Below are 25,537 nucleotides of genomic sequence, written 5' to 3' on the forward strand. Positions count from 1 at the left end.
AAAATAGCCTCCTGGCTGCTCCCCATCCAACGGGGCTCCACCAATTTAGAGGAGCAACCCCAGCCAGGCCACGCCCACAGCAACAGTGGAGATAAACTCCATAGCAAACAGGCAGGTAGCAGAAGCCCTGTCTGTGCACAGTTGACAAGCATAAGCCAGTAGAGGTCGATATTCTCCCAGGAGAGGAAGGCCACAAACCAACAAGAAGGGAAGCTCTTCCAGCCGTCACTCATACCAGGTCTGCAAACTATATCACCATGAAAAGGCAAAACTACAGGCAGACAAAGATCACAGAGACAACACCTGAGAAGGAGACAGACCTAACCAGTCCTCCTGAAAAAGAATGCAAAATAAAAATCATGAACATGCTGACAGAGATGCAGAGAAAAATACAAGACCAATGGGATGAGAAGCAGAGAAAAATTCAAGAGCAATGGGATGAAGTCCGGAGGGAGATCACAGATGTCAGGAAGGAGACCACAGAAGTGAAACAAACCCTGGAAGGATTTATAAGCAGAATGGATAAGATGCAAGAGGCCATTGAAGGAATAAAAGCCAGAGAGCAAGAACATATAGAAACTGACATAGAGAGAGAGAAAAGGATCTCCAGGAATGAAACAACACTAGGAGAACTATGTGACCAAACCAAAAGGAATAATATTCATATTATAGGGGTACCAGAAGAAGAGAGAGGAAAAGGGATAGGAAGTCTCTTTGAAGAAATAATTGCTGAAAACCTCCCCAAACTGGGGGAGGAAATAATTGAACAGACCATGGAATTACACAGAACCCCCAACAGAAAGGATCCAAGGAGGACAACACCAGGACACATAATAATTAAAATGGCACGGACAAAGGACAAGGAAAGAGTTTTAAAGGCAGCTAGAGAGAAAAAGGTCACCTATAAAGAAAAACCCATCAGGCTAACATCAGACTTCTCAACAGAAACGCTACAGGCCAGAAGAGAATGGCATGGTACATTTAATGCAATGAAACAGAAGGGCCTTGAACCAAGGATACTGTATCCAGCACGACTATCATTTAAATATGATGGCGGGATTACACAATTCCCAGACAAGCAAAAGCTGAGGGAATTTGCTTCCCACAACCCACCTCTACAGGGCATCCTACGGGGACTTCTCTAGATGGGAGCACTCCTAAAAAGAGCACAGAACAAAACACACAAGATATAAAGAATGGAGGAGGAATAAGAAGGGAGAGAAAAAAAGAATCTCCAGACAGTGTATATAACAGCTCAATAAGCGAGCTAACTTAGGCAGTAAGATACTAAAGAAGCTAACCTTGAACCTTTGGTAACCACGAATCTAAAGCCTGCAATGGCAACAAGTACATATCTCTCAATAGTCACCCTAAATGTAAATGGACTTAATGCACCAATCAAAAGACACAGAGTAATAGAATGGATAAAAAAGCAAGACCCATCTATACGCTGCTTACAAGAAACTAACCTTAAAACCAAAGACAAGCATAGACTAAAAGCCAAGGGATGGAAAAGCATATTTCAGGCAAACAACAGTGAGAAGAAAGCAGGGGTTGCAGTACTAATATCAGACAAAACAGACTTCAAAACAAAGAAAGTAACAAGAGATAAAGAACGATACTACATAATGATAAAGGGCTCAGTCCAACAAGAGGATATAACCATTCTAAATATATATGGACCCAACACAGGAGCACCAGCATTTGTGAAGCAAATACTAACAGAACTAAAGAGGGAAATAGACTGCAATGCCTTCATTCTAGAGGACGTCAACACACCACTCACCCCAAAGGACAGATCCACCGGGCAGAAAATAAGGACACACAGGCACTGAACAACACCCTAGAAGAGATGGACTTAATAGACATCTATAGAACTCTACATCCAAAAGCAACAGGATATACATTCTTCTCAAGTGCACATGGAACATTCTCCAGAATAGACCACATACTAGCTCACAAAAAGCCTCAGTAAATTCCAAAATATTGAAATTCTACCAACCAATTTTTCAGACCACAAAGGTATAAAAGTAGAAATAAATTCTACAAAGAAAACAAAAAGGCTCACAAACACATGGAGGCTTAACAACATGCTACTAAATAATCAATTGATCAATGAACAAATCAAAATAGAGATCAAGGAATATACAGAAACAAATGACAACAACAGAGAATAAACAAAATAGATAAGCCTCTAGCCCAACTTATTAAGAGAAAAAGAGAATTAACACAAATCAACATAATCAGAAATGAGAATGGAAAAATCACGACAGACTCCACAGAAATACAAAGAATTATTAAAGACTACTATGAAAACCTATATGCCAACAAGCTGGAAAACCTGGAAGAAATGGACAATTTCCTAGAAAAATACAACCTCCCCAGACTGACAAAGGAAGAAACACAATAGCTAAACCAATTATGAGCAAAGAAATTGAAACGGTACTCAAAAAACTACCCAAGAACAAAACCCCGGGGCCGGATGGATTTACCTCGGAATTTTATCAGACAAAGAGAGAAGATATAATACCCATTCTCCTTAAAGTGTTCCAAAAAATAGAAGAAGAGGGAATACTCCCAAACTCATTCTATGAAGCCAACATCACACTAATACCTAAACCAGGCAAAGACCCCACCAAAAAAGAAAATTACAGACCAATATCCCTGATGAATGTAGATGCAAAAATACTCAACAAAATTTTAGCAAACAGAATTCAACAGTATATAAAAAGGATCATACACCATAACCAAGTGGGATTCATCCCAGGGATGCGAGGATGGTACAACATTCGAAAATCCATCCACATCATTCACCAGCATCAACAAAAGGAAAGACAAAAACCATATGATCATCTCCATAGATGCTGAAAAAGCATTTGACAAAATTCAACATCCATTCATGATAAAAACTCTCAGCAAAATGGGAATAGAGGGCAAGTTCCTCAACATAATAAAGGCCATATATGATGAACCCACAGCCAACATTATACTGAATAGCGAGAAGCTGAAAGCATTTCCTCTGAAATCAGGAACTAGACAGGGATGCCCACTCTCCCCACTGTTATTTAACATAGTACTGGAGGTCCTAGCCACGGCAATCAGACAAAACAAAGAAATACAAGGAATCCAGATTGGTAAAGATGAAGTTAAACTGTCACTATTTACAGATGATATGATACTGTAGATAAAAAACCCTAAAGACTCCACTCCAAAACTACTAGAACTGATATCGGAATACAGCAAAGTTGCAGGATACAAAATTAACACACAGAAATCTGTAGCTTTCCTATACACTAACAATGAACCAATAGAAAGAGAAATCAGGAAAACAATTCCATTCACCATTGCATCAAAAAGAATAAAACACCTAGGAATAAACCTAACCAAAGAAGTGAAAGACTTATACTCTGAAAACTACAAGTCACTCTTAAGAGAAATTAAAGGGGACACTAATAAATGGAAACTCATCCCCTGCTCATGGCTAGGAAGAATTAATATCGTCAAAATGGCCATCCTGCCCAAAGCAATATACAGATTTGATGCAATCCCTCTCAAATTACCACCAACATTCTTCAATGAATTGGAACAAATAATTCAAAAACTCATATGGAAACACCACAGACCCTGAATAGCCAAAGCAATACTGAAAAATGAATAAAGTAGGGGGAATCTCACTCCCCAACTTCAAGCTCTGCTACAAAGCCATAGTAATCAAGACAATTTGGTACTGGCACAAGAACAGAGCGACAGACCAGTGGAACAGATTAGAGACTCCAGACATTACCCCAAACAAATATGGTCAATTAATATTTGATAAAGGAGCCAAGGACATACAATGGCAAAATGACAGTCACTTCAACAGATGGTGTTGGAAAAACTGGACAGCTACATGTAGGAGAATGAAACTGGACCATTGTCTAACCCCATATACAAAGGTAAACTCAAAATGGATCAAAGATCTGAATGTAAGTCAGGAAACCATTAAATTCTTGGAAAAAAACATAGGCAAAAACTTCTTAGACATAATCATGAGTGACCTTTTCTTGAACATATCTCCCCGTGCAAGGAAAATAACAGCAAAAATGAGCAAGTGGGACTATATTAAGCTGAAAACCTTCTGTACAGCAAAAGACACCATAAATAGAACAAAAAGGAACCCTACAGTATGGGAGAATATATTTGAAAATGACAGATCCGATAAAGGCTTGACATCCAAAATATATAAAGAGCTCACACGCCTCAACAAACAAAAAACAAATAACCCAATTAAAAAATCGGCAGAGGAACTGAACAGACAGTTCTCTAAAAAAGAAATACAGATGGCCAACAGACACATGAAAAGATGCTCCACATCGCTAATTATCAGAGAAATGCAAATTAAAACTACAATGAGGTATCACCTTACACCAGTAAGGATAGCTTCCATCCAAAAGACAAACAACAACAAATGTTGGCGAGGCTGTGGAGAAAGGGGAACCCTCCTACACTGCTGGTGGGAATGTAAATTAGTTCAACCATTGTGGAAAGCAGTTTGGAGGTTCATCAAAATGCTCAAAACAGACCTACCATTTGACCCAGGAATTCCACTCCTAGGAATGTACCCTAAGAACGCAGTAGTCAAGTTTGAGAAAGACAGATGCACCCCTATGTTTATCACAGCACTATCTACAATAGCCAAGAATTGGAAGCAACCTAAATGTCCATCGGTAGATGAATGGATAAAGAAGATGTGGTACATATACACAACTGAATACTACTCAGCCATAAGAAGTGGAAAAATCCAAACATTTGCAGCAACATGGATGGAGCTGGAGAGTATTATGCTCAGTGAAATAAGCCAAGCGGAGAAAGAGAAATACCAAATCATTTCACTCATCTGAGGAGTATAAGAACAAAGGAAAAACTGAAGGAACAAAACAGCAGCAGAATTACAGAACCCAAAAATGGACTAACAGGTACCAAAGGGAAAGGAACTGGGGAGGATGGGTGGGCAGGGAGGGATAAGGGGGGGAAGCAGAATGGGGGTATTAAGATTAGCATGCATGGGGGGGAGGGAGAAAGGGGAGGGTGGGCTGCACAACACAGAGAGGACAAGTAGGGATTCTACAACATTCTGCTAAGCTGATGGACAGTAACCGTAATGTGGTTGTTAGGGGGGACCTGATATAGGGGAGAGCATAGTAAACATAGTACTCTTCATGTAAGTGTAGATTAAAGATTAAAAAAAAAAAAGAAAGAAAGAAAGAAAAGGGGGGTTACTCCTTGATAGGATAAAACTATTGGTAAATGAAAGATCAATGCATGCTTTAAATATTCTTAATGTTGATCACTTAAAGGGTGTCAGATGATCAGCTATGGAGGTACTCTTTTCTGATATTCCTTTCTCTTAATAATAAAAAAATAAAAAATAAAAGGAGTCCCTGTGTGCTGACCTCCAATGAGTTCTGCACAGTGGTACAGAGGGCATGTCAAAGTGTGGGCAAAGGGTCTGTTTGTTACTATGCAGAAGATCAAGGCCTAGCTTGGATACCCAGAAAATGAACTAAGATACGATATGAGGAGGAGCTTCCGGCATCAGCACTCTCTGGAGGACTCGTGCCAGGGGATGATCATCAAAAAGGCTCCAAAGGGATCCGGACGATGCTGAGGTCATGGCTGCATCCACCCCACCGTTTCCTGGACTTGCCATTGGAATGAGGAGGGAGATGTCTAGGCTGGCATGTGCATACAGTGAGACAAGGAATTTGACCGGATGTGTACTGTTGGAACTCAACCAGGAGTTGGGAGGGGTGCAAGTTGTAGCACTCCAAAATCTTATGACTATAGACTATCTACCGTTAAAAGGACATATGGGAGGTGAACAGATTCCAGAAATGGGCTGCTTTAATTTGTCTGATTTCTCTCAGACTGTTCAAGTACAGTTGGACAATATCCATCATATCATAGACAAATTTTCACAAATGCCTAGGGTGCCTAAATGGTTTTCTTGGCTTCACTGGAGATGGATGGTAATTATAGATTTGCTTTGTTTATGTCACTGTATTCCTATTATGTTAATATGTGTGTACAAATTAGTAGTTTAAAACCTATACATACTTAAGGTACTCTACAAAAAGATATGTCAAAGAAATAATCAATTTTCCCATGTTTTCTTCCATACGCTACCTCTATAGCTTTTCTTCTTCCTTCCTAATTACAACCCTTAAATAGAATTCGTGCCTCATATCGAAGTCACCGAGTATCATAATTCCTCCAGGTGGTAAAGATACCTCGAGACAAGTGCTTGGCACAGAAGCCACAGGGCATAAATCTGCAGAGAAGTAAAAAGCTAACCTTTTCAAACAATATGGCTTCTTTCTCACTTACCATACAGGGAACTTTACATTTCCCTGTATGGCCCCGGAAGATGACTGGTTAGCCAGAGACGGGTAAGATTCCTCAAAGGAGGAACAACCTAAGACAGGCACAGTCGCAGGGGGGCCATCAGGTGAGAAATTGGGGATCAACAGAGGTGAGGCTCAGAGCCTCATCCCCCCTGCTTTGAGAGAAATCTTCTGCATCCGTGGATGGTTTATTGCCCTTGTCTAGCTTGGATTAACACATAGTCTACAGGCACACACCTGATCATCTACAATTGCTCTCCTACAACACTAAACTGTTTTCTACCCTTTATCTTGCATCTACCTACCACTTCAGCATTTTATTAAAAATAAAAATAATAATAATAATAAAGGGAGAAATGTGGGATCAACATATATCAAGTATAAAAATCAAATGAATATTCATATTTGACCTGATTGTTTATAGTTCATAATGCGTGATCAAAACCGAAAGTTTCTCTGATGAATGCCCTTGTACTGTTCACCATGTAAGAATTTATTCACTATGTAAGAATTCGTTCACCATGTAAGAACTTGTTCGTTATGCTTCAGAAGACTGGAGACTGACAAGAGTTAGGCTTGAGATGGATTAATGATTGTACATTAAGCATTGACCCCCCTATACAGAATTTTATTGTTATTAACAACCATTTGATCAATAAATGAGATGCCCTCTCAAAAAAAAAAAAAGGATCCTTGGGATTTTCCATTAATATCAAGTAACTTTAAAAGTTACAGCTCCAGCTGAGTGACTTAACCTTATGTTCAGCGTAAGCAGAGAAAAGGGGATCTCCGACTGCTGGTCTTCCACAGCCAAGGCTCATTTACACCCACAGAACCAACAGGACAACTCTCTTGACAGCCAGTTATGTCCCTTTCCATTGAGATATACGGAAGACGCGCTAGCTGAGGTTTGCAATGAGTTCGTTTTCAATATACTAGCTGGCTTTCAACCTGGATGTAGCCCCATGCTACCTTGGGAACAATGAGAAAGCATCCTGCACTGGAAGGGCTCTCCCCATGTAAAAATAACCACCACACAATTTTTTTTTGCCAATTCAACAAATAACGTTTAGCAACACCTTCTTTCACAGAAGATATGTTAGACATACCTAGACTATATGAATCAGGGTATTACTAGTTGGAGTAAACCACAGGGTCATCTGATAGGGCTTTCCTACCATTAGCAAAGGGAAGCTGGTCTTAAAGCCATCTACCTAGCAACAGGTGGCAGGCAGAAGTGAAAAATGCTTATTTCCTGTCAAAAACAATGACAGGCCTATCTCATCTTTTCTCCACTTTTAACGAAGACGTTATTTGCACATGAAATATGAACCTTTTACTCAGAAGCAAAACTCTCAAAAACCTCCATGAAGAATGGGGGGCTAGTGCTTTACAAAGCCAAGCACTACAACAGAAGCAAGGTTACATGACAACTGTTTAAAACGTATAGCACTGCACAAGTTCAAGGACACTCACGAAGAATGCAAATGGAATGAAAAATATATTTGCAAATTTTTATATACTTGAAAATAACCTAGAGGTAGGAGACTTTCAGTCTTTACTTTCAACAAGATAGCGATAAAGCACTGGGAAAGGCTGAGAGACACTGCTTTAGCAAATCCCTAAGTGTGTCCTATTTTTAGCTCCATGGCCACAGAGCTGATTCAGGTCAGGCCTCCTGCAGAGTGTAAAAAGGGAAGGGCCTAACTAAATCAAGTAATTTGGGGGTAAAGACTACCCCTAATTCCAGTCTCCTCTCCCCAACCAAGACTGTCCTTCAGATTGCTCATTCTGACTCTTTGTTAGACACAATAAATTATTTTAATGCTGGAGAAATTGTTGGCAGAAAAGTAAAGCCTTTGTACTTATTTTTAAAGGGCAGGCTGAGGTTAGTGTTACCCCCCTCGCCCACACATGCGCAAACACAAACTTTGCCTTTGACGTTGAGGGCTATACACACAGTCCTCATCTACAGACGAGGTGTCCTGCCCCAGAATTTATGGTATTGAGCTTTCTAAACTCAGTATACAAAAACATCAAGAGTGGCTTAATTGGAGGAGGTATTCTCTTGCACCTAACTTAAATCCACCCACAAGATAACAATAAAATGTGTTATCTGATGTTGAGTGCTTAGTGTTAACGAGCTCTTGCCTCTCTACTTAAAAACAGAGATCCCACTACAGTAACAGAGGCTTCCGCTTAATCAAGTTCACCAATTATCTACAGCTAGTAATACTGAAATCAGACACAGGAGGACCTGGTAATTTGCAATTTCAGATATTTCTATTCCTTTCTACCTCCTTACCACTCTTGCTACAGCTAATAGTCTGTATAAACGGGGAATTTACTCTGCTTCTAAAGGTGCTGGGGCCAGGCAGCCTGACGCTGAGGAAACAGCACAGATGGAGATACAGAAAATTCACAAATGGAACAGATTGTTTATCTACTAATAGTAAAGAGTAGGGTGGGTGTGTGAACATATCCCACAAGAACAATGGAACGTCCTTAATTTCTAAAAATGAGAGAAATCTAATGAACTGAAAAAGCTCGATTTGGGGAGCTTTATAATATTTGAATGGTAATGCCTGTAACATAATGCAAAGGTTTGTACCAACTCAATCAACTCCTAGTTTGAAAAAAAAAAAAATTTTCCAGGGATGTGAAAACATTGGCTGGACTTTTGATGTTGAAGAAAAATGAGAATAGACTGGGTCTGCAGATGTTAAGTAAAACATTTACTCACAAACAGAAAACTTCAAAGCTAATTAGCCTTCAAAAAAAGTGAGAAAAACAGAAACATAAAAACTCTACATGAGAGGAGAAAAGGGGTGTATCTTAAGGCAAAGAATGGCGAACTGTGAAAGGTATGTATGCAATACACACCAGGGCAGTAACGTGAAACTTTTACCCTGTTATTTAATTTCAGCAGCTGTTCTTCAATATAGGATCAGCTTGTTTTTTGTTTGTTTTTTCTGTATACCTACCAACTGCACAGTGTTACATAACATGGAATAAGCTCTCTTACAAACAAAAATCAAAAACACGTCCCGAGCAACCGTGTTAGAATGTGATTCTAACCATCCTGTAGGAAAAACTCGGTCAAGAAAGGCCCAGGGAACACCCGTATATACTTTGTCCACTACCAACAAGCCAAAACAGTAAATTGCTCTTACTACACCTGTATACTGCCTTACGGAGAAAAATAAAGTGTGGGCTCTATTCAAAGACAACTCTTTTAATACATTCTGAATGTTTACAAGGCTAGCTTTACCAACTGCACATTTATCCCCTCCTGATTCAAGGGGACCTCGGCAAGCTTGACTACCCGACACTCCAAAGTGCAGTAGGAGAAAAAAATTAAGTTCTGCGAGTGAAGTCTGGCGCACTGCCGCCTCTAGTAGACATTTGATTTACTGGTGTGAACGCCGACGGTGAATGCGGAAGAGAATGGGGAAATATCTCGTCAAGTCCCCAGCAATCCACGAACTGCAAAGTCCTGAACAGGCCTCACAGGTTGCCCTCATTACCTCTTCAGCAGGAGGGACGCCACCCAGTTAATTTACGGGTTTTTAAGTTTCGATTTTCAGCTTCCAGACCCAGGGCAGAGTCCCGATCCGGCGCTACCGTGCGCCGCTGTGACGACAGCGGGGCCACGCGCAGCGCCGGACGTGCGTGGCCGGACAGCGGCCCGCCGCCGCCTTCCCACCCGGCCCCGACGCTCACCTCACAGGCCCTCCTTGCCCCGTTACCTGCTCCGCCACGGCCAGGAACAGGCACGACCCGTCCTTGGAGACCATTTTCCCATACAAGCCCGGTTTCCGCAGATAGGCGTCCATGGACGTCGCGTCCTCGCGGCACCCCGCGGCGCCCTGGTCCCCGCCGTCTCGGGTGCTGACGGCGGCCTCCATGTTGTGGGTCCTGCTGCAGGCCGGGCGCGCCGCGGGCTCCTCGAGCCCCGGCCTCGGGCTGGCGGCGGTCCGCGCTCTCCCCGCGCATAGGGAAGGCCTGCCTAATGCATGGTTGGGAGCACGAGCGCGCGCCACGGGACCAGGGAGAACCAGGGGGAAATTAAAAGAGACCCCGAGAGTGCGGTCACTTCCCGGTGGCCTCGCTGCCCGGCTCAGGAACAGGCCCGGCCGGGGGTCGTCGCACACACGTTTCCCCGACCCGACTGGTGTGAGGTGAGGAGACACGCGCGACTCTCGAGCGCCGGGCTGACTCAGGTAAAGCGAGGTCTACGTTCCCCCGCGCGCTCCTCCCATTGGGAGCCGATGAAGCCCCAAGAGAAAGACGCGGCTTTCGTTTCCCTACCTCGCAGGAGGACGCAGGAGGGGCGGCGAGCGGGCTGCGGCGCCCTGCGGAGGGCAGCACCCTCGCAGCCCACAATTTGTTTCCGCTTCAGGCTCGACAGCGGAGAGGATGGCGGGAGGTGTAGTTTCGGCAGCGGCAGGAAGTCGGCGGGGAAGCGCGGACCCGCCTACTTGGGGAAGGCGCCGGGAGGCACGCGGACTACAAGTCCCTACAGCGCGGGCGGCGCCAGCGCACAGACGACCTCGAGCTGCCTCGGCACCGTGTCTCCCAGGAGGCCGAGGGTCTCCGCGAACCAACTCTCGGCGCTCTGCGCGCGCCTCCCGCACGGCCCCTCCCTCTGGGCCACCGCCCGCCCCGCGAGTCCGAGAGGAGTGCGCACGCGTGCGTGGAGTTGCCAGGGACGCAGCGGCGGCTAGGTCGGCCCTTGGTGTCCTCCCGAACAGAGAGCGCACCTGTCTGCTCCCCTCCCCGCAGCCCCTCCTGGCGTTTCCGTGGAGGAAGCTTATGGCTTAAGCAGAAAACAGAGCTAATTGACGAAGGCTCCTTGAACTGGCACCGTGCAGGACGACACAGACTGTCCATAAATCACCCGTGTACTGCTGAATCCTACTAGAAATTAGACGTACAGCTCGCGCACGATGGCCAGGTGATGCCCCTCCACATTTTTGATCACCGTGCCACTGTGCGCATTTCAGCACAAAGAGATGTCAGTGGTCAGAAAAAGTTAGATTTTTGTTTTTCTTGAAAAAGTTATCATATAATTACTTGATAACTCGCGGGGTCGACTAGGGGTTCAGCAGCACTTGAGGCTTCTAGCTCAACTTCCCACACATGAGTTAGAGCCGAGCATGTGTTCAGCATGTTTTGGTGACACCACAATTTTATTTTGCCAAAATATAACAGCATGTGATGTCCTAATTATTTAAATACGTGGATAATAAAATCTACTGGCGCCTTGCGGCCATGGTGTATGTGGGGGTGGGGGGGTGGAGTGGAGTGTAACTGTAGGTTTAGACAGTCAAATAAACTCTTTGGAATGAGGGCAAGGCAAGTACCAGATATTAAAGGTCCAACGCAAATTACTGGAAACTCCAGTTTTAGAAATTTGTTTTCACTATTTTTGGTTTAATCACTTCTGTGCTCACTTTCCTTGTAGCTTCTAAATTTGATTTTTTAATGTTTTAAAGATTCTACCTCCAATTGAGCTGTTCTTCAAAAATACAAGTTTTTGTGATCTAAATTAACTTTCTTGTCACTGTATTAAATTTTGTACATTTTCTAGAGAAATAAACACTTGTAAATCACTTTTAAAAATCTAGTTTAAAGTCAAGCCTGTTGCTTTTCATTCCCTAAAAATTCATACATCGCATGTGCTTCTCATTTCACTAAAAAAAAAATTACTGAGTATTGCCAGTATAACATGGCTTGCCTTTTTCATTTAAAGACTTGCTTGAAACCCACAGAGGAATTCAAAGTAAAGTAATATCTAAATTGTAGAATTTAAATATTGATTTCCTAAAATAGGAAGACTCTACAGTATTAATTTTAAAAACAAAAGGCTTTCTCATATGCCAAAGGAAAACCATGCCTTTCCTAACCTTTAATATCCTTCAATAAGAATTTCTGAAACTAATCTCATATTCACTATGTGTTTGTTGGAAATCTTTATATACCATGCTAGTTTTATTGCTGAGTATATTGAAGATACGTTAGAAATTTCTATTTCCAGAGACTTTACATTTTAGAAATGTATCAACACTTGTTTTGTTACTGAAATGTTCCTGATTACATTGCTTTCGTTGTTTTAAGCGTTATTCAAATAAAAAGCTTTGCCCACTTTTATATGCACAATAATTTCATTTGGGGTGACTACGTTTGAAGCGTCTTTTCTATTTTAAGGTTTATCCGTATTTTAATATTTACATGTGCTAACATATATAATTTTTAGTGAAGTAATATCACCATTTCTGAAGCCCCCAAACGCCTTTGAAATGCTTTAAAAAGAAAAGGAAACCCAATGCATCATTAATTCTACAATCTTTATTTTCTGTAGCAAAAATTTTAATTCACTGACAACAGTATAAGCAAAGTACGAATGGGTCATTCAAATAAGTATTCTAGTATAGAACCTAACACTGCAGAGTCCAATTGCAGTATTTATAGCTGAATTATGAAATATGAACACAGAGGCCTTTATCAGAATTCATCAAAATTCTATGTTACCTTGTAAATGTGATTTGTTGTCGGAAGTAGTAGAAGAATAACACATTTCTGGCCTTTTCTACACTTGAGGTCTTGGCAGAATTATTCATTGCCTCACTCTTGAAGAATGAGTGCAGAACAGCCTCACTCTGAACTGGCTACTTCTAATTCCAAAATTAGAAGTGAAAAAGCTGTTGTATCTGACCCTGGGTCTGTATAAGGAAAAGGTATTTTGAGACTAATCCAAGATAGACCCTCTGTATACCAACTCCCCAAATATAGTCTGCAACGTTAAAAGATCCTATGACTTTAAACTGGACCCAAATTCACAGAAACTCACTTTCCAAGGACCTTGTTAACTTTCACTTCTGAAACTTCTCAAGAAACCATGTCTGAGTATGTTCTCACTGAGGAAGCCATTTATGACCAGCAAAAGAGAAGATCTCTTTAAAATGACATTTTAAGCAACTAAAACCTGAAAGATTCAATGCTCCTGAGAGCCTCATGAAATGTATTAAATTCATTTTACGCATATATGTTAACTGATTTTTTCTTGTGCACGGCAAATACCTCAAGCCCATTTGTTTACTCTGACAAACTTTGGAGCTAACAGTTGTTCTGGTGGAGTTCTTTTGTTCTAAAGAGTGATAGCTTTTCTGGAGTTTTTCCAATAAAAGTTTAAGTACTGTGGAAGCCAACCTCTAAGATGGCCCCCAATGTTCCCTCCCTCTGGTATTCACACTCTTGTGTAATTGCCCACACGGTGTACCAGGGTAAGTTGGCATAATCAATGGAATAGAGCAAAAGTGATGGTGTCTAACCTCTCATAAGAGACAGTTTTATCATTTTGGTTGTCTCTTGCACTTCCTCTTTTGTGAGTGACTCGGTCTGGTGAAGGCTGGTTGCCATGAGTCCTGAGCAGATTTACGAAGAGGTGCTTTTGTTAGGGAACTAGAGCCTCCCATCAACAGCCATGTGTGTCAGCCTCGGAGCAAATCCTCCAGCCTAGTCATGCTTTCAGACGATTGCAACTCTGCCACAAATCATGACAGCAACCTCATGAGGAATCCCGAGCCAGGCCATCCAGTTAAACTCTGGGATTCTGAAATTCTTGACTATAAACTATGTGTGAATAATAAATATTGTATTAAGCTCCTATTGGAATAATTTGTTACTTAGCAATCAGTAAGTAATAATATAGTGCCGCATTGTTTGTCTTTATTGTTTGTCTGTATTTCAGTGATTCATTACAATTGCCACTAATTTAATATCCTTAGTGGTTTTACTAGTTCTCTAGTAAACTAGCCAGCCAGTAGAATTTTTTCTAATTTATAAATTCCATTACAAAAATAGAGTGATCTAAGAATGGTCTTTATTGCCACATAGCATATTTGTGTTCTATAAAAATTCAAGTAATTGAATTCTATGAAAACCAGTTTACAAAGAAAGACCAATTTCCTTCTGATCCTGTGTGCTGAAGACCACTAATGGTCCTCCATTTCCCATTTTATTTCTCCTGAACATTAGTTGGGCACACGGCCACCAGTTTGGGATCACATTTCCCAACCTAGCTTAATGTGACCTGAATGTGACTATTTCAGGCCTCTGTGGCGCGAACACAGTTGATGAGTTTCACTTCCAGGTCATCTCCTGAAAGATGAAGCCACCTTCCCTCTACTGCCTTTCCTTCTTCCCATGACTTGGTTTGAAAACCTGATCGAAGCTAGGGCAGCCTTGATCATACAAAGCCACCACCCTAAGAGAACACAAAGCAGGGGGATGAGGAAAAGCATCCCCAAATGTTTCACAGAACATAAGGCTTGGACTGCTCACTGGCAGATTCTTTTGTGGAGAAAAATAGACTTACTTAACCGATCATTTTTTGTTGTGCTTGTTGCAATTACCTAGTCTATGTAGTCTAGCATATTTTTTTTCTTCCAGTATTAAATACAGAGCAATGTATAGGGCCGAATAAAATTGATTTACAACAGTTACTTTCTGAGTTGTTTTTTTCCTCAAAAGTTCAGAAATTTTCATTCTGAAAGTCTGGGAATCCTGAATGTTGAAGGATTTCCAGAAAGGTTTTCCTATGTTATTTCAACAAATTCTTCATCACTAATCCGCATTCTTCTTCAGCTCCTGCATTTGACGCTGTTGACCACCTCCTCATTTTGAAACTGACTCTGCCTCTGTGAGTATAACTGTCTCATTATAGCTATGCGCTACGTCTCCTTTGCTGATTCTTTTTCTTTGCCTTCCTCCCCACCATCTTCTAGATGTAGAGACTTCCCAAGGCTCAAGCTTCAACATTATTTAGTCCTATTCTCTTTTCAAGATTGAATCCCTATCTCCAGACCACACTAGGCACATTGAACTAAAACGCATTTCTGAAAGTAAACTATTCTTCTCCTTAAAACCAATCACTCCAAGGGCTCTAATACCAAGCATTTGGGTTTCCATAGTAGGTACTCAGAAAACATGATGAATACTTATCAAATGACTTAATGAAACATCACTTACTGTGGTAGATAACCTCTTATTTTTGCTTGATCATCATTCATTCTCTGTGCACTAGATGAGAAACATTAAGGAATCATATAGTAGTCAAAATAAATTGATAAAGCCAATTTTTTGAGAATAAGATAATTAAAATGGTCCAGAAAAGTAGGAAAAGATATGTGTGATGGGGGTACATTCTCAACTTATATTTAATGGAACTATCACTCAGAAGAAGACCTTTTTTACAGTTTAATGATAGAGTAATATGTGAAAAAAACATATAACTTACATGTTCCATTTACAGACTCTGCACAGGAAGACTTGTGATTGAGTGAGGCCAAATCTCAGTGCTCAGACTGTAGTCCTGATGCCTGATTACCAATATGATTGAAGAAGTCAAAGTATGGTTTAGTTTCTTATCCTAGCTGTCACTTCATTGTGGGGTAAACACATTGCCATGCCCGAACTGGAAAGACTAATAAACCTCACAGTAGACTGAGGCTCTTACACGACCACCTAGTCAGAGTCTGTCATCTCTACAAACAAACCCTTACATAGTTTCAGCCTCTCCTTCCACTACCACCTCTCAATTCCTGCTCCAATCAAAGGAAACTCACAAAATCACATTATAAAGAATTTACTTTAGATCACCAGTGGAATCATAAATTCATCGTGGGCTTGTACAATTTAAGATTATTTTGTATTTTCCAGGTGTCTGATGGTGTGTTGTTCTTGCATATTCAGAGGAAGAACAATCCAATAAATAGTCACTAAATATTTCATGTACCCAAATAAATCAATGAAGAAAATATGTAGACTGAAATTCTATAATTATGAAACCTGTACATGAGGCCTAAATGTTCCAGTATCGGTCAAGATAATGTGTTCAGTTATACATAATATCCTTCTTTATAAATAAAGATTTAAAGGTAGTCTAAGTGTTCAATAGTATAAAATTGCTTAATATTTTATAATATGTCCATGCAATTAGAATATACTGAATCTTTTAATTATGTGTGTGTGTGTGTGTTTATCATCACAATCACCTGGAGAATTTTTAATACCACACATCACTGAAATTGAAGCTAGAGGATAGGAATGAATAAAGGGAGAGGATCGGGAATGATTGGACCATGAGATAATCATTATTGAAATTAGGTGATGAGTACGTGGGTGTTTATTATACTATCCCTTCTACTTGGCACATGTTTGAAATTTTCTGTAATAAAGAAAGTTCAAAGCAAGGTTTTTGAATTCTACTCCAGGTTTCTTGAGTCAGAATTAGAAGAGATGGGGCCCAGGAACCTGTTTCATCACGTTTATTCCAGGTGATTCTGAAGATAAGCCAATGTGTCTGGGAACATCTGAAAATTGGGATGGTGCTGGGTGGGGGTGGAGGGGTAGTGCACACCACCCAAGAAAAGAAAATTATGGATTTTTAAATTAATGTGAGAGAAGGAACTAGCTAACCCATTTCCCAAATCATAATCTCTGCTCTAGATCATGGAAAACTCTTAGATTCCAATCTTTTAATTATACACATTGTTTTATATGTATCATCAGATATCTAAAACGAAAACTGTATTTGTTAAAATGGCAGCAAAATGTAATACCAGTATTTTTAAATAAAAGTGAGAATATGCAATAAGACATTTAAAAAATGCAAAAATGTACTGTAACCGAGGATGCAATTAACACACAATAAACTGTACATAGTTAACGTACAATCTGACAAGTCTTGGTATAGGTGTATACCCATGAAACCATCTCAACAATCAAAATAATGAACATATCCATTATCTCTCTAAATCTGATCTATTAATTTTATTTCCAGTTTTGACTGTTAAAAATAAGGTTGCTATACATGCTTCGTTTCTCTCCGGCAAATTGCCTAGGAGTGTAATGGCTGGGTTATGTGGTAGGTGTGTACAGCCTTTATGAGAAACTGATATTGTGATCCATAATAAATATGCATTTGGTCTTTGTCCTCCTCAGTTCCTGGTACAGAACTCCCAAAACCCTTGGAATTTCCTATGAAGAGAAAGGTGTCCTTGTTACGTTAGTGAAGTGGCTTTGGAAGGCCCCTAAGTAACCTAAAGGCAAGCTGGTTGCCAGGGGAACCAGTCATGAATGGAGGATTGGAACCTTCAGCCCACCGCAACCTCAGTGGAGAGGGGCTGAAGATTGAGTTCAATCAGAGCGGCCAGTGATTTAATCAATCATATCTCTGTAATGACACCTCCATAAAAATCCTAAAAGGACAGGGTTAGAAGTGTTTCTGGGTTGGTGAACACGGCCATTTGGGGAGAGTGGAGTGTGCCAAGGGTGTGGAAGCTTCACCACTTTGCCCATACCTTGCCCTGTGCAACATTTCCATCCGACTGTTCCTGAGCGAACCTTTTATTATAAACCAGTCATATAGGAAGTGAAATGTTTCTCTGAATTCTTGAAGCTGCTCTAGCAAATTAATGGAACCCAGGGAGAGGGTCCTTAGAACCTTCGATCTATAGCCAGTTGCTCAGAAACCTGGATAAGTGGTCTTGTGATTGTGTCAGAAGTGAGATTGGAGGGGGGGATTGGGAGACAGTCTTGCAGGACTGAGCCCTTAACCTATGGGATCTGATACTATTTCCTGGTGCATGTGTCAGAACTGAGTTAACTTCCATAGGACACCGAGTTGGTGTCCGAGGACTGTTTGGTGGTGTGAGCTAAATAAAGTCCTCATTATTCCATCTGTGCTGGAAGCAGAAGTCTGAAGTCTGAAGTGATAATTCAAAAACAAATACAGAATAACACAGTAAGTATTTCTATTTTTATAGACTTTTCAGTGTGGGCCACAAAATAAGTCCAGATTTCCTGATTTTGACTTCAAGACAGCTGCATTATCTCAGATCCTACTGGAAGTTCTCTGAGTCTAATCATTTGTGCATCTGCATCTATCATGTCTTCTTGAGGTTTCCAATCTATCTCTTAAAAACTGTCCTGTGCCTTCTTCCCACCACGTGGCAATGCATAAGCACAAACTGAGGTATACAAAGATCATCCTTCATAAACTTTCTAAGTTTGAGACTTTGCATCATTACTTTTATTACTTTGATCTATATTTTTTAATCTGCTTGTGTGAATATACTTTCATTGAATATTTGTTCAGCAAATTTTTGCAGTGACCTAATTCACAAGTTACATAGATATAGTGGTAAGAGAAGCAAGAGTTTAAACAAAAGTTGACAGTAGAGTTAGATATGGAGAGAGAAGGTTTTCCAAAAAGTGAAGGCAGTCCATATATGAGACACATGACAAAGATATATTTTCTCTCTGAAAATAAAATGGAATCTACCAGAAAATTTAATTGGTTAATAATTTTCATAATACTGCAGGATACAAGATCAATGCAGAAATCAGTTGTATTTCTACACAGTAGCAATGAACAACATAAAAATGATGTTAAGAAAACAATTTGATTTACAATAGCATCAAAAAGAATAAAATGTCAGTAGTGAATTAGCAAAAGGAGTTCAAGACTTGTACAAATCTACAAATACCGTTGAAAGAAATTAAAGACACATCCATATCAAAACTTGTGCATGAATATCCAGAGCTGCATGATTCACAATAGCCAAAAAGTGAAAAAAATCCAAATGCCCAACAACTGATGAATGAATAAATAAAATGTGGCATATCTCTACCACAGAATATTATTCAACAATAAAAAACAAGGAGGTACTGAGTCATGATACAAGGTTGATAAACCTTAAAAATATTGTGAGAAGGGGAAGAAGTTGGTCACAAAAGACCATATACAGAGACAGAAAGTTGATTAGAATTTGCCTCAGGCTGGAAGGGAGAGGATGAGGAAAAGCGGAAACTAAGTGCTAATGTGCAGATGGTTTCTTCTGAGAATGATCGATATGTTGTCTAACTATGGTGAGAGTTTTTTTCTTTTTTCCTACCTGATGCTATGGTTCCAGGACCAGGACAGCAAATGCAGGTTCCAGAAGCAGACAAGATTCCTAGAGAAGGATTCTTGCACGTCATGGAGTTGTAGTTTAAGTTGGTGCACTACATAGTGTGTGGATTATTTCTCAATAAAACCATTGAAAATTTTTTAAAAAGAAATGAAAGAAGATACAAATACATGGGAAGACATCGCATGGACATGGATCAGAAAATTTAATATTAAAATGGCAATACTCCATAAACCGATCTTCTGATGCAAAACCATCCCTGTTTGTTTCTCCCAAAAGATACACAGAATGGCCAATAAGTGCATGAAAAGATGCTCATTACTCATCATGAATATGTAAATCAAAACCACAGTGAGAAACCGCTTCCTACCCACTAGGACAGTTACAATAAAAGGTAATAGTTGGGGTGAGGCTGTGGACACATTGGAACCCTCATACATTGCTGTAGGGACTTTTGTAAAATGGTACAATTACTTTGGAAAAACAGCTGCCAGTTTCTCAAAATATTCAACTAGAGTTATGCAATCTAGCAATTCTACCCTAAGATACATATTCAAGAAAATATAAAACATATGTTCACGTTAAAGCTTGTACACTCATGTCAAGTGGATTAGATTGGACCAATGCCAGTAGCCCCTGGCTATAAATGGGTCCTAGCTGGAATAGACACTTACTCTGGACTGCGCTTCACATACCTGGTGGTAGATGCAAATACACAAAATACTGCTAAAGGATGGGAAAAGAAGATACTTTACTAATTTGGATGACCAAGTTACATCTCTTCAAACAAAGAGACACACTTTATAGCCCATGGTGTCCAACAGTGGGCCAAGAAATATCACATCAGATATACAGTGTTGCATCTCATCCTCAGAGCAGTGGTTTAATGGAAAATTGGAATGGGTAGTTGAAATATGTGCTGTTGAAAATGGGAGAAGTTAAAGGCTTGAGGGGCTGGCTTATGTACCTTCAAGAGTGTGTGCTCACACTCAGCCTGAGAGAGGCTAAGACAGCGTCCCCACTGGATAGATTCCTCCACTTCTCCGGGGAATCTGGGGAATAGGGGGTGGGGAGGATGGTGGTGCGACCGTACAGTTCTTCCCCACATCACAGCAACTTTCTTTTTTCCTGCCGGATGCAGTGGTCCCAGGACGAGGGCTACAACTGCCGGTGCCAGAAGCAGGAAAGATTACCGAGGAAGAAATCATAACCTTACCCTTAAGTCTTTATGTCAAAATTCCTCAGGACCTGATTGGGTGGATTGTGGGTTTACCCCATGTGGCCAGGTTGGGGCTGACAGTGATCTCAGCTGTGCCGCCTAGTGGCCGGGACAGCCCGCTGGTTCTGCACCCGTTACGTGAGAGGGAGTGAACTGTGCGGAAGGCACTTGCTACACTGGTACTGCTGCCAGCAGTCTGCACCAGCACAGTAGCCAAACTTACTGTCCCTTCCACAGGGGGAAGATCTGGGTAAAGATCAATGACAAATGGAGAGAAGGAGAAATGGTAGATTGAGGGTAAAGGGATGAGTATGTGGGTGATGCAACATGGCAGATCCAACATTTTATTCATACCGTAAGAGAGGCTCAGAGCAAGAGAGTAGTAATATCGTCGTCTCTCAACAAAAGCATACCAGATGCCCGGCAGGGTGAAGCTAGACATTTGCCAAGATCACTCTGTGTTTGGAACCTGCCAAGGTATAGCAGCGTGCAAACTGGAGTTACATCTGGGAGAAACTCTGGTGATAAGATGTTGACAAACTGGCAATATAAAAATGTTTGTAATGACTTCATAGGACAATGAGTTGTTGTTTTAAATCTGTCCCCGTCCCACACTGGCTTCTTCAGACGTTAGGCGTGTTTGCATTGGTACTACTGTTGTATCTGTTGTATAAATGCTGCACCAGATATAAGTGGGGTGACTGGTATGATCATTTTTCTGTAAGGAGTCTGTGTTTGAAGACCAGGGCATGGATTGCAATATAATGAATTATAAGAAGTACATACTTGGTCATTCAGATGACCAAATACATATCTCCCAGGTGTATTGGTCTTCACTCACAGTTCCTGAAAACACTTCAGAGCCTTAAAGGTGAACTGGATATCTTTTCAGGTTAATGAGAAGCTTTGACCACACCCAAGGGTGGGGACTGGAGGTTGGATCAGCCAATGACTATTGATTCAGTCAGTCATGACTATGCAGTGAAGCTCTCACAGAAACTCTGTGAGAGGAAGAAGGCCTCTCTTGTGTTTTGCTTCTCTGTTGGGGAGAGTTCCTGCGCTCTGAGAACCAGAACGTGTCCACGTGCCACTGAGTCAGGCTATAAGCTCCACAAGGAGAGAAGCCCTTTCTGTGTTGCAGGTATTTTTTGTTGTTTTTATTTTTGTTTCTTAGAAGCTCCTTTATTTGGGACCTTGACTTACTTATCTATTCATCTGGTTGTTAACTTGTATCCTTAATGTTCATTAAACTGGTAAAGGTAAGTGGTAAGTGCTTTCCTAAATTCTGTGAGCTGCTATATCAAATTAATCGAACCCAAGGGGGAGATCCTGGAAACCTCGAATCTGTAACCGTCTGGTCAGAAGCACAAGGAACTGCCTGCGGCTTGCAACCGACATCTCCAGTAGGGGATGGAGGGCAGTCTTGTAGGATGAAGTCCTTAACCTGGGAAATATGGTTCTGTCTCTGGCAGACAGCATCAGAATTGAGTTCAGTTCTCAGACATTCTTCTGGTGTTCAAGAATTCCTTGTTTCTGTGTGTGGGACGACCCCCCCCCCACACACACATACACACACACACACACACACACACACACACACACACACACACACACACAGGAATCGGGTTCAAAAGGAGTTGTACTGCTGTGTATCAAACTACAGTGAGGACGTGTAGAAATTGGAACCCTCATACTTTGCTGAAGGGATTGTAAAATGGTATGGCTACTTTGGAAAAATTGTTGCTGGTTTCTCAAAGCATTCACCATAGAGTTATCATACAATCTTGCAATTCTACTCTAAAATGCATGTTCAAGAAAATTTATAGTATGTTGACACAAAACTTGTACACTCATGTTCATAGCAACTACATGTACACTACATGTTCATAGTAGTCAAAAACAGAAACAACTCAAATGCTAGATGGGTCAGTAAGAAATGTATATCCCTTTAATGGAATATCATTCAGCAATTAAAATGAAAGAACTACTGGTACACACCACAAAAATGACTGTACCTTGAAAACATTATGTTACATGAAGGAAACCTGTCACAAAAGTCCACAAAATATGATTCCATTTATATGAAATGTCCAAAATAGGCAGATCTATGAAGACAGAAAATAGATTCGTGGTTGCCACAGGCTATGAGGTGGAAAGAATGGGGAGTGACTGCTAACAGGTATGATTTTGGAGAGAAGATGAAGATGTTCTAAAATTAGATAATGGTGATGGGTGCACAACTCTATGACTATCCTAAAAAACACGAAATTCTGTACTTTAAAAGGGTGAATTTTATGGTATGTGAATTATATTTCAGTAGACCTGTTACAACAAAATAAATAAAATGGAGTATAAGTATTTAAAATACACTTAAACCACCAAAAATGAATGCATTTTACTTTTTGCCTTTAGGTCTATCATAAGGTTCAGTTTTATAAAGGGAATGGCATTTTCTTGTGCCCAGATGTGCTGTTTTCAATCAATGTAATTAGTATTGGTTTTATTTCCCTCAATTAGTAAAAACAGTTAAAATGTTCAGTCTGATTAGTTTGGTAATATAATAATTACCTGGTATTATTCTTCTAGGATAACTATCTATAGCTTTACTAATAACACATTCAGTCCTCTAATTATCCACTTTTATAAATCCTTACCCATAGGTAATATAAGATGTAGAAGTGGAAAACAGAATGTAGAAGTAAACAAATAAAACAATAATACCAATAGAATGAGAAAAATGTAGCAGGGTGTGAACTTGCTATTTGTTTTAATAAGTTTTCTTCCCAAGTTTTCTTTACTTGCAATGTTCTAGGGATGAAGGCACTTACATTGTCACTCCTGACAACAGAATTAACAATATATTTCTGTTACCTGTGTAAACACTGACCACTAGCCAGCAAGGCTATTGATGTAAGCATAGGTTTTAATAGGCCATCAAGACTTGTTGTAAAAGAAATTTAGGAACAGGACATTTGATTTGTGTAACTATATGTATAAAAATGTATAGGGCAGAAAGCATGAGGAAGGTAGGATGAGGTAAGATAGGAACTGGTGCTTGGGATATAAAGGTAGGAAGTGGGAGCTTAGTGATCAAGAAGTGCCAGATGAATGAACTAAGGATTCCTGTGAGTGTTACCAGCCAGCCAGCCCTTAGCCTTCACACAGGTAAACTCCAGGCCCCTACACACACTGATTTCCTTGACTGGCATGGTGGCAGGCACCCAGTTTAACAGCTGGTTGCCAGCTGAGTGTACAGATTTCCCTCAATGGCTTAAGTCTAGTCAAGGTCCAAGGAGGGCCTCGGACAACTAGCAGAGTAAGGAGGGTGCTGAATGATGAAAAAGCCATATTCCCTCCTCCACTGTGACATGTAGTGATGTCCACTGTTTCCCTTACTAAAATATGAAGAGACAGGGAAAAAAAGAAGAAAATTCTTAAATGGTGCCCCTTAACTTGCTTACTCGATAGATTGTCCATCATTTTTAACTCTAAATTGTCCCTTTCATAGTTTCTGTATTGACTCTAGGACTTGGGCTTTGCAAACTACATTTCCCAGACTCCTTTGCCAGCTGGCTGCCAATAGGAGGCAGTGGAGGGAGGTTAGAATGTCGGGGGGAGGACAGCAGAGACTTCCCCTGACTTTTTTGTTGTTCTTGACTGCGTAGCCCTGGCTCCTCCCACCCCCTAGCTTCATTGTCCCCTCAGACGTCACCAGGTAGCGTGTTCTTCGCAGAGGCCTGGTGCACCGCTCCAAAGGGCCCTTCCTCCGAGGTGAGCTCTTGCTTTCCCAGACCTAGATGTTAGCTCTTACTTCTGTTTGCTCTGCATCACCACGGTGCTCTAGTTTTATTCTCAGTCCTACAACTTTTGAGTTGCCCATTCTCTGTATAAATTCTAGTATTAACGTACCCAGTGTTTCCCTTTTTCTTTCGCCTTTTTTTTTTTTTTCCGACTGGACTCTGATAACAACTTGTAGAGACAACCACCTCTACTTTTATAAAGGAAAAATTGACCCAAAAAGGAAAAAAATTGCTAGGCTTGTTCCTCAGTTCAACCCATGACATTCTTCTGATTAAATCTGTTAATTCATCTCAGTTTGAACATATTATACTTGTTTTTCAACATGCCTAAACGGAAACCCTGTACCATGAATGAATTCCCATATAAAACAAGAAATTGTATTTCTTTTTCTTAGGGGATGTAACACATTTTTATAAAAGTTAAAATTTACTTTAGATGTGATTTCCATTGCATATGTAGAGCTGACAGTCACCTAGTAATATATTTCCATGCCACTCCCTAGATCAAACAGATAACCAGAATTTCATCTTTAGTCATCTATTCTGAACCAAAAATGTTTTTCTACTGGGGAAATTTCAACCCTGCCTTTTGAGTGTTTTCACCTCTAAAATTTGCACAGCCTGCAAAGGCACAATATTGTCCTCCTTCTCTGATTGAGTTGTATTTAAATATAGTAGAATAAGGCTAATGGATGGTATTTCTTCAAGACGAGTTTTTAAGAAAATGCCATAAATACTTTGCGCCAGTCACTACTTTATTGCCTCTCAGCTCCAAAGCCACCTGTCATTGTGTGCTGTATGGTAATGAAGCCGGACTTTCTTCTCTGCCAGTTGGCATGCTGTTATCTTTGCAAGTAGAGCCAGTAGAGGACTCTGGAGGAGAAAATTTTCTCTTCCTGGTTTCCTTGTACTCTTCTCCTTAGGCTCCGGCAGCACTCTGGACCGTCAGCATGGAGCTCCTTCTTATACACAGTTTCTCACGGTACCCCTTCGGTGGCTTCGCAGCAGAGTACTGGGAGCAAGGCATTTCCTCAGAAACAGTTTTCCGCAGTACCCCAGGGATTGATTTCCAGCAAGTTTCACCAGTGTGGCACCTCAGCAAACTTTGATATCTAGTGAGCTAAAGCCATGTTATTTCCACTGTCAGCACTAAGGGGC

The 25,537-nt window shown here is 40.7% G+C and overlaps 1 protein-coding gene across 3 annotated transcripts in view; it reads right to left on the minus strand.

The window, feature by feature from the left end:
* Positions 1 to 10,291, minus strand: part of LOC118966927 (OTU domain-containing protein 4-like) — a 96,684-nt gene extending 86,393 nt beyond the window's left edge. For 2 of the 3 annotated variants that reach the window (XR_012127612.1, XM_037004804.2), the window contains exon 1: positions 10,133 to 10,291. Coding sequence is in view for 1 of the 3 variants with exons in the window: in XM_037004804.2 (XP_036860699.2) it covers positions 10,133 to 10,291 (159 nt within the window). In the remaining 2 variants the exon portion in view is untranslated. The remainder of the gene's footprint in view (positions 1 to 10,132) is intronic. The other variant, XR_012127613.1, reaches the window with a different exon arrangement.
* Between the last annotated feature and the right edge of the window lie 15,246 nt (positions 10,292 to 25,537).

Source organism: Manis javanica, chromosome Y, assembly GCF_040802235.1.
Source record: "Manis javanica isolate MJ-LG chromosome Y, MJ_LKY, whole genome shotgun sequence".
Classification (NCBI taxonomy): Eukaryota; Metazoa; Chordata; class Mammalia; order Pholidota; family Manidae; genus Manis; species Manis javanica.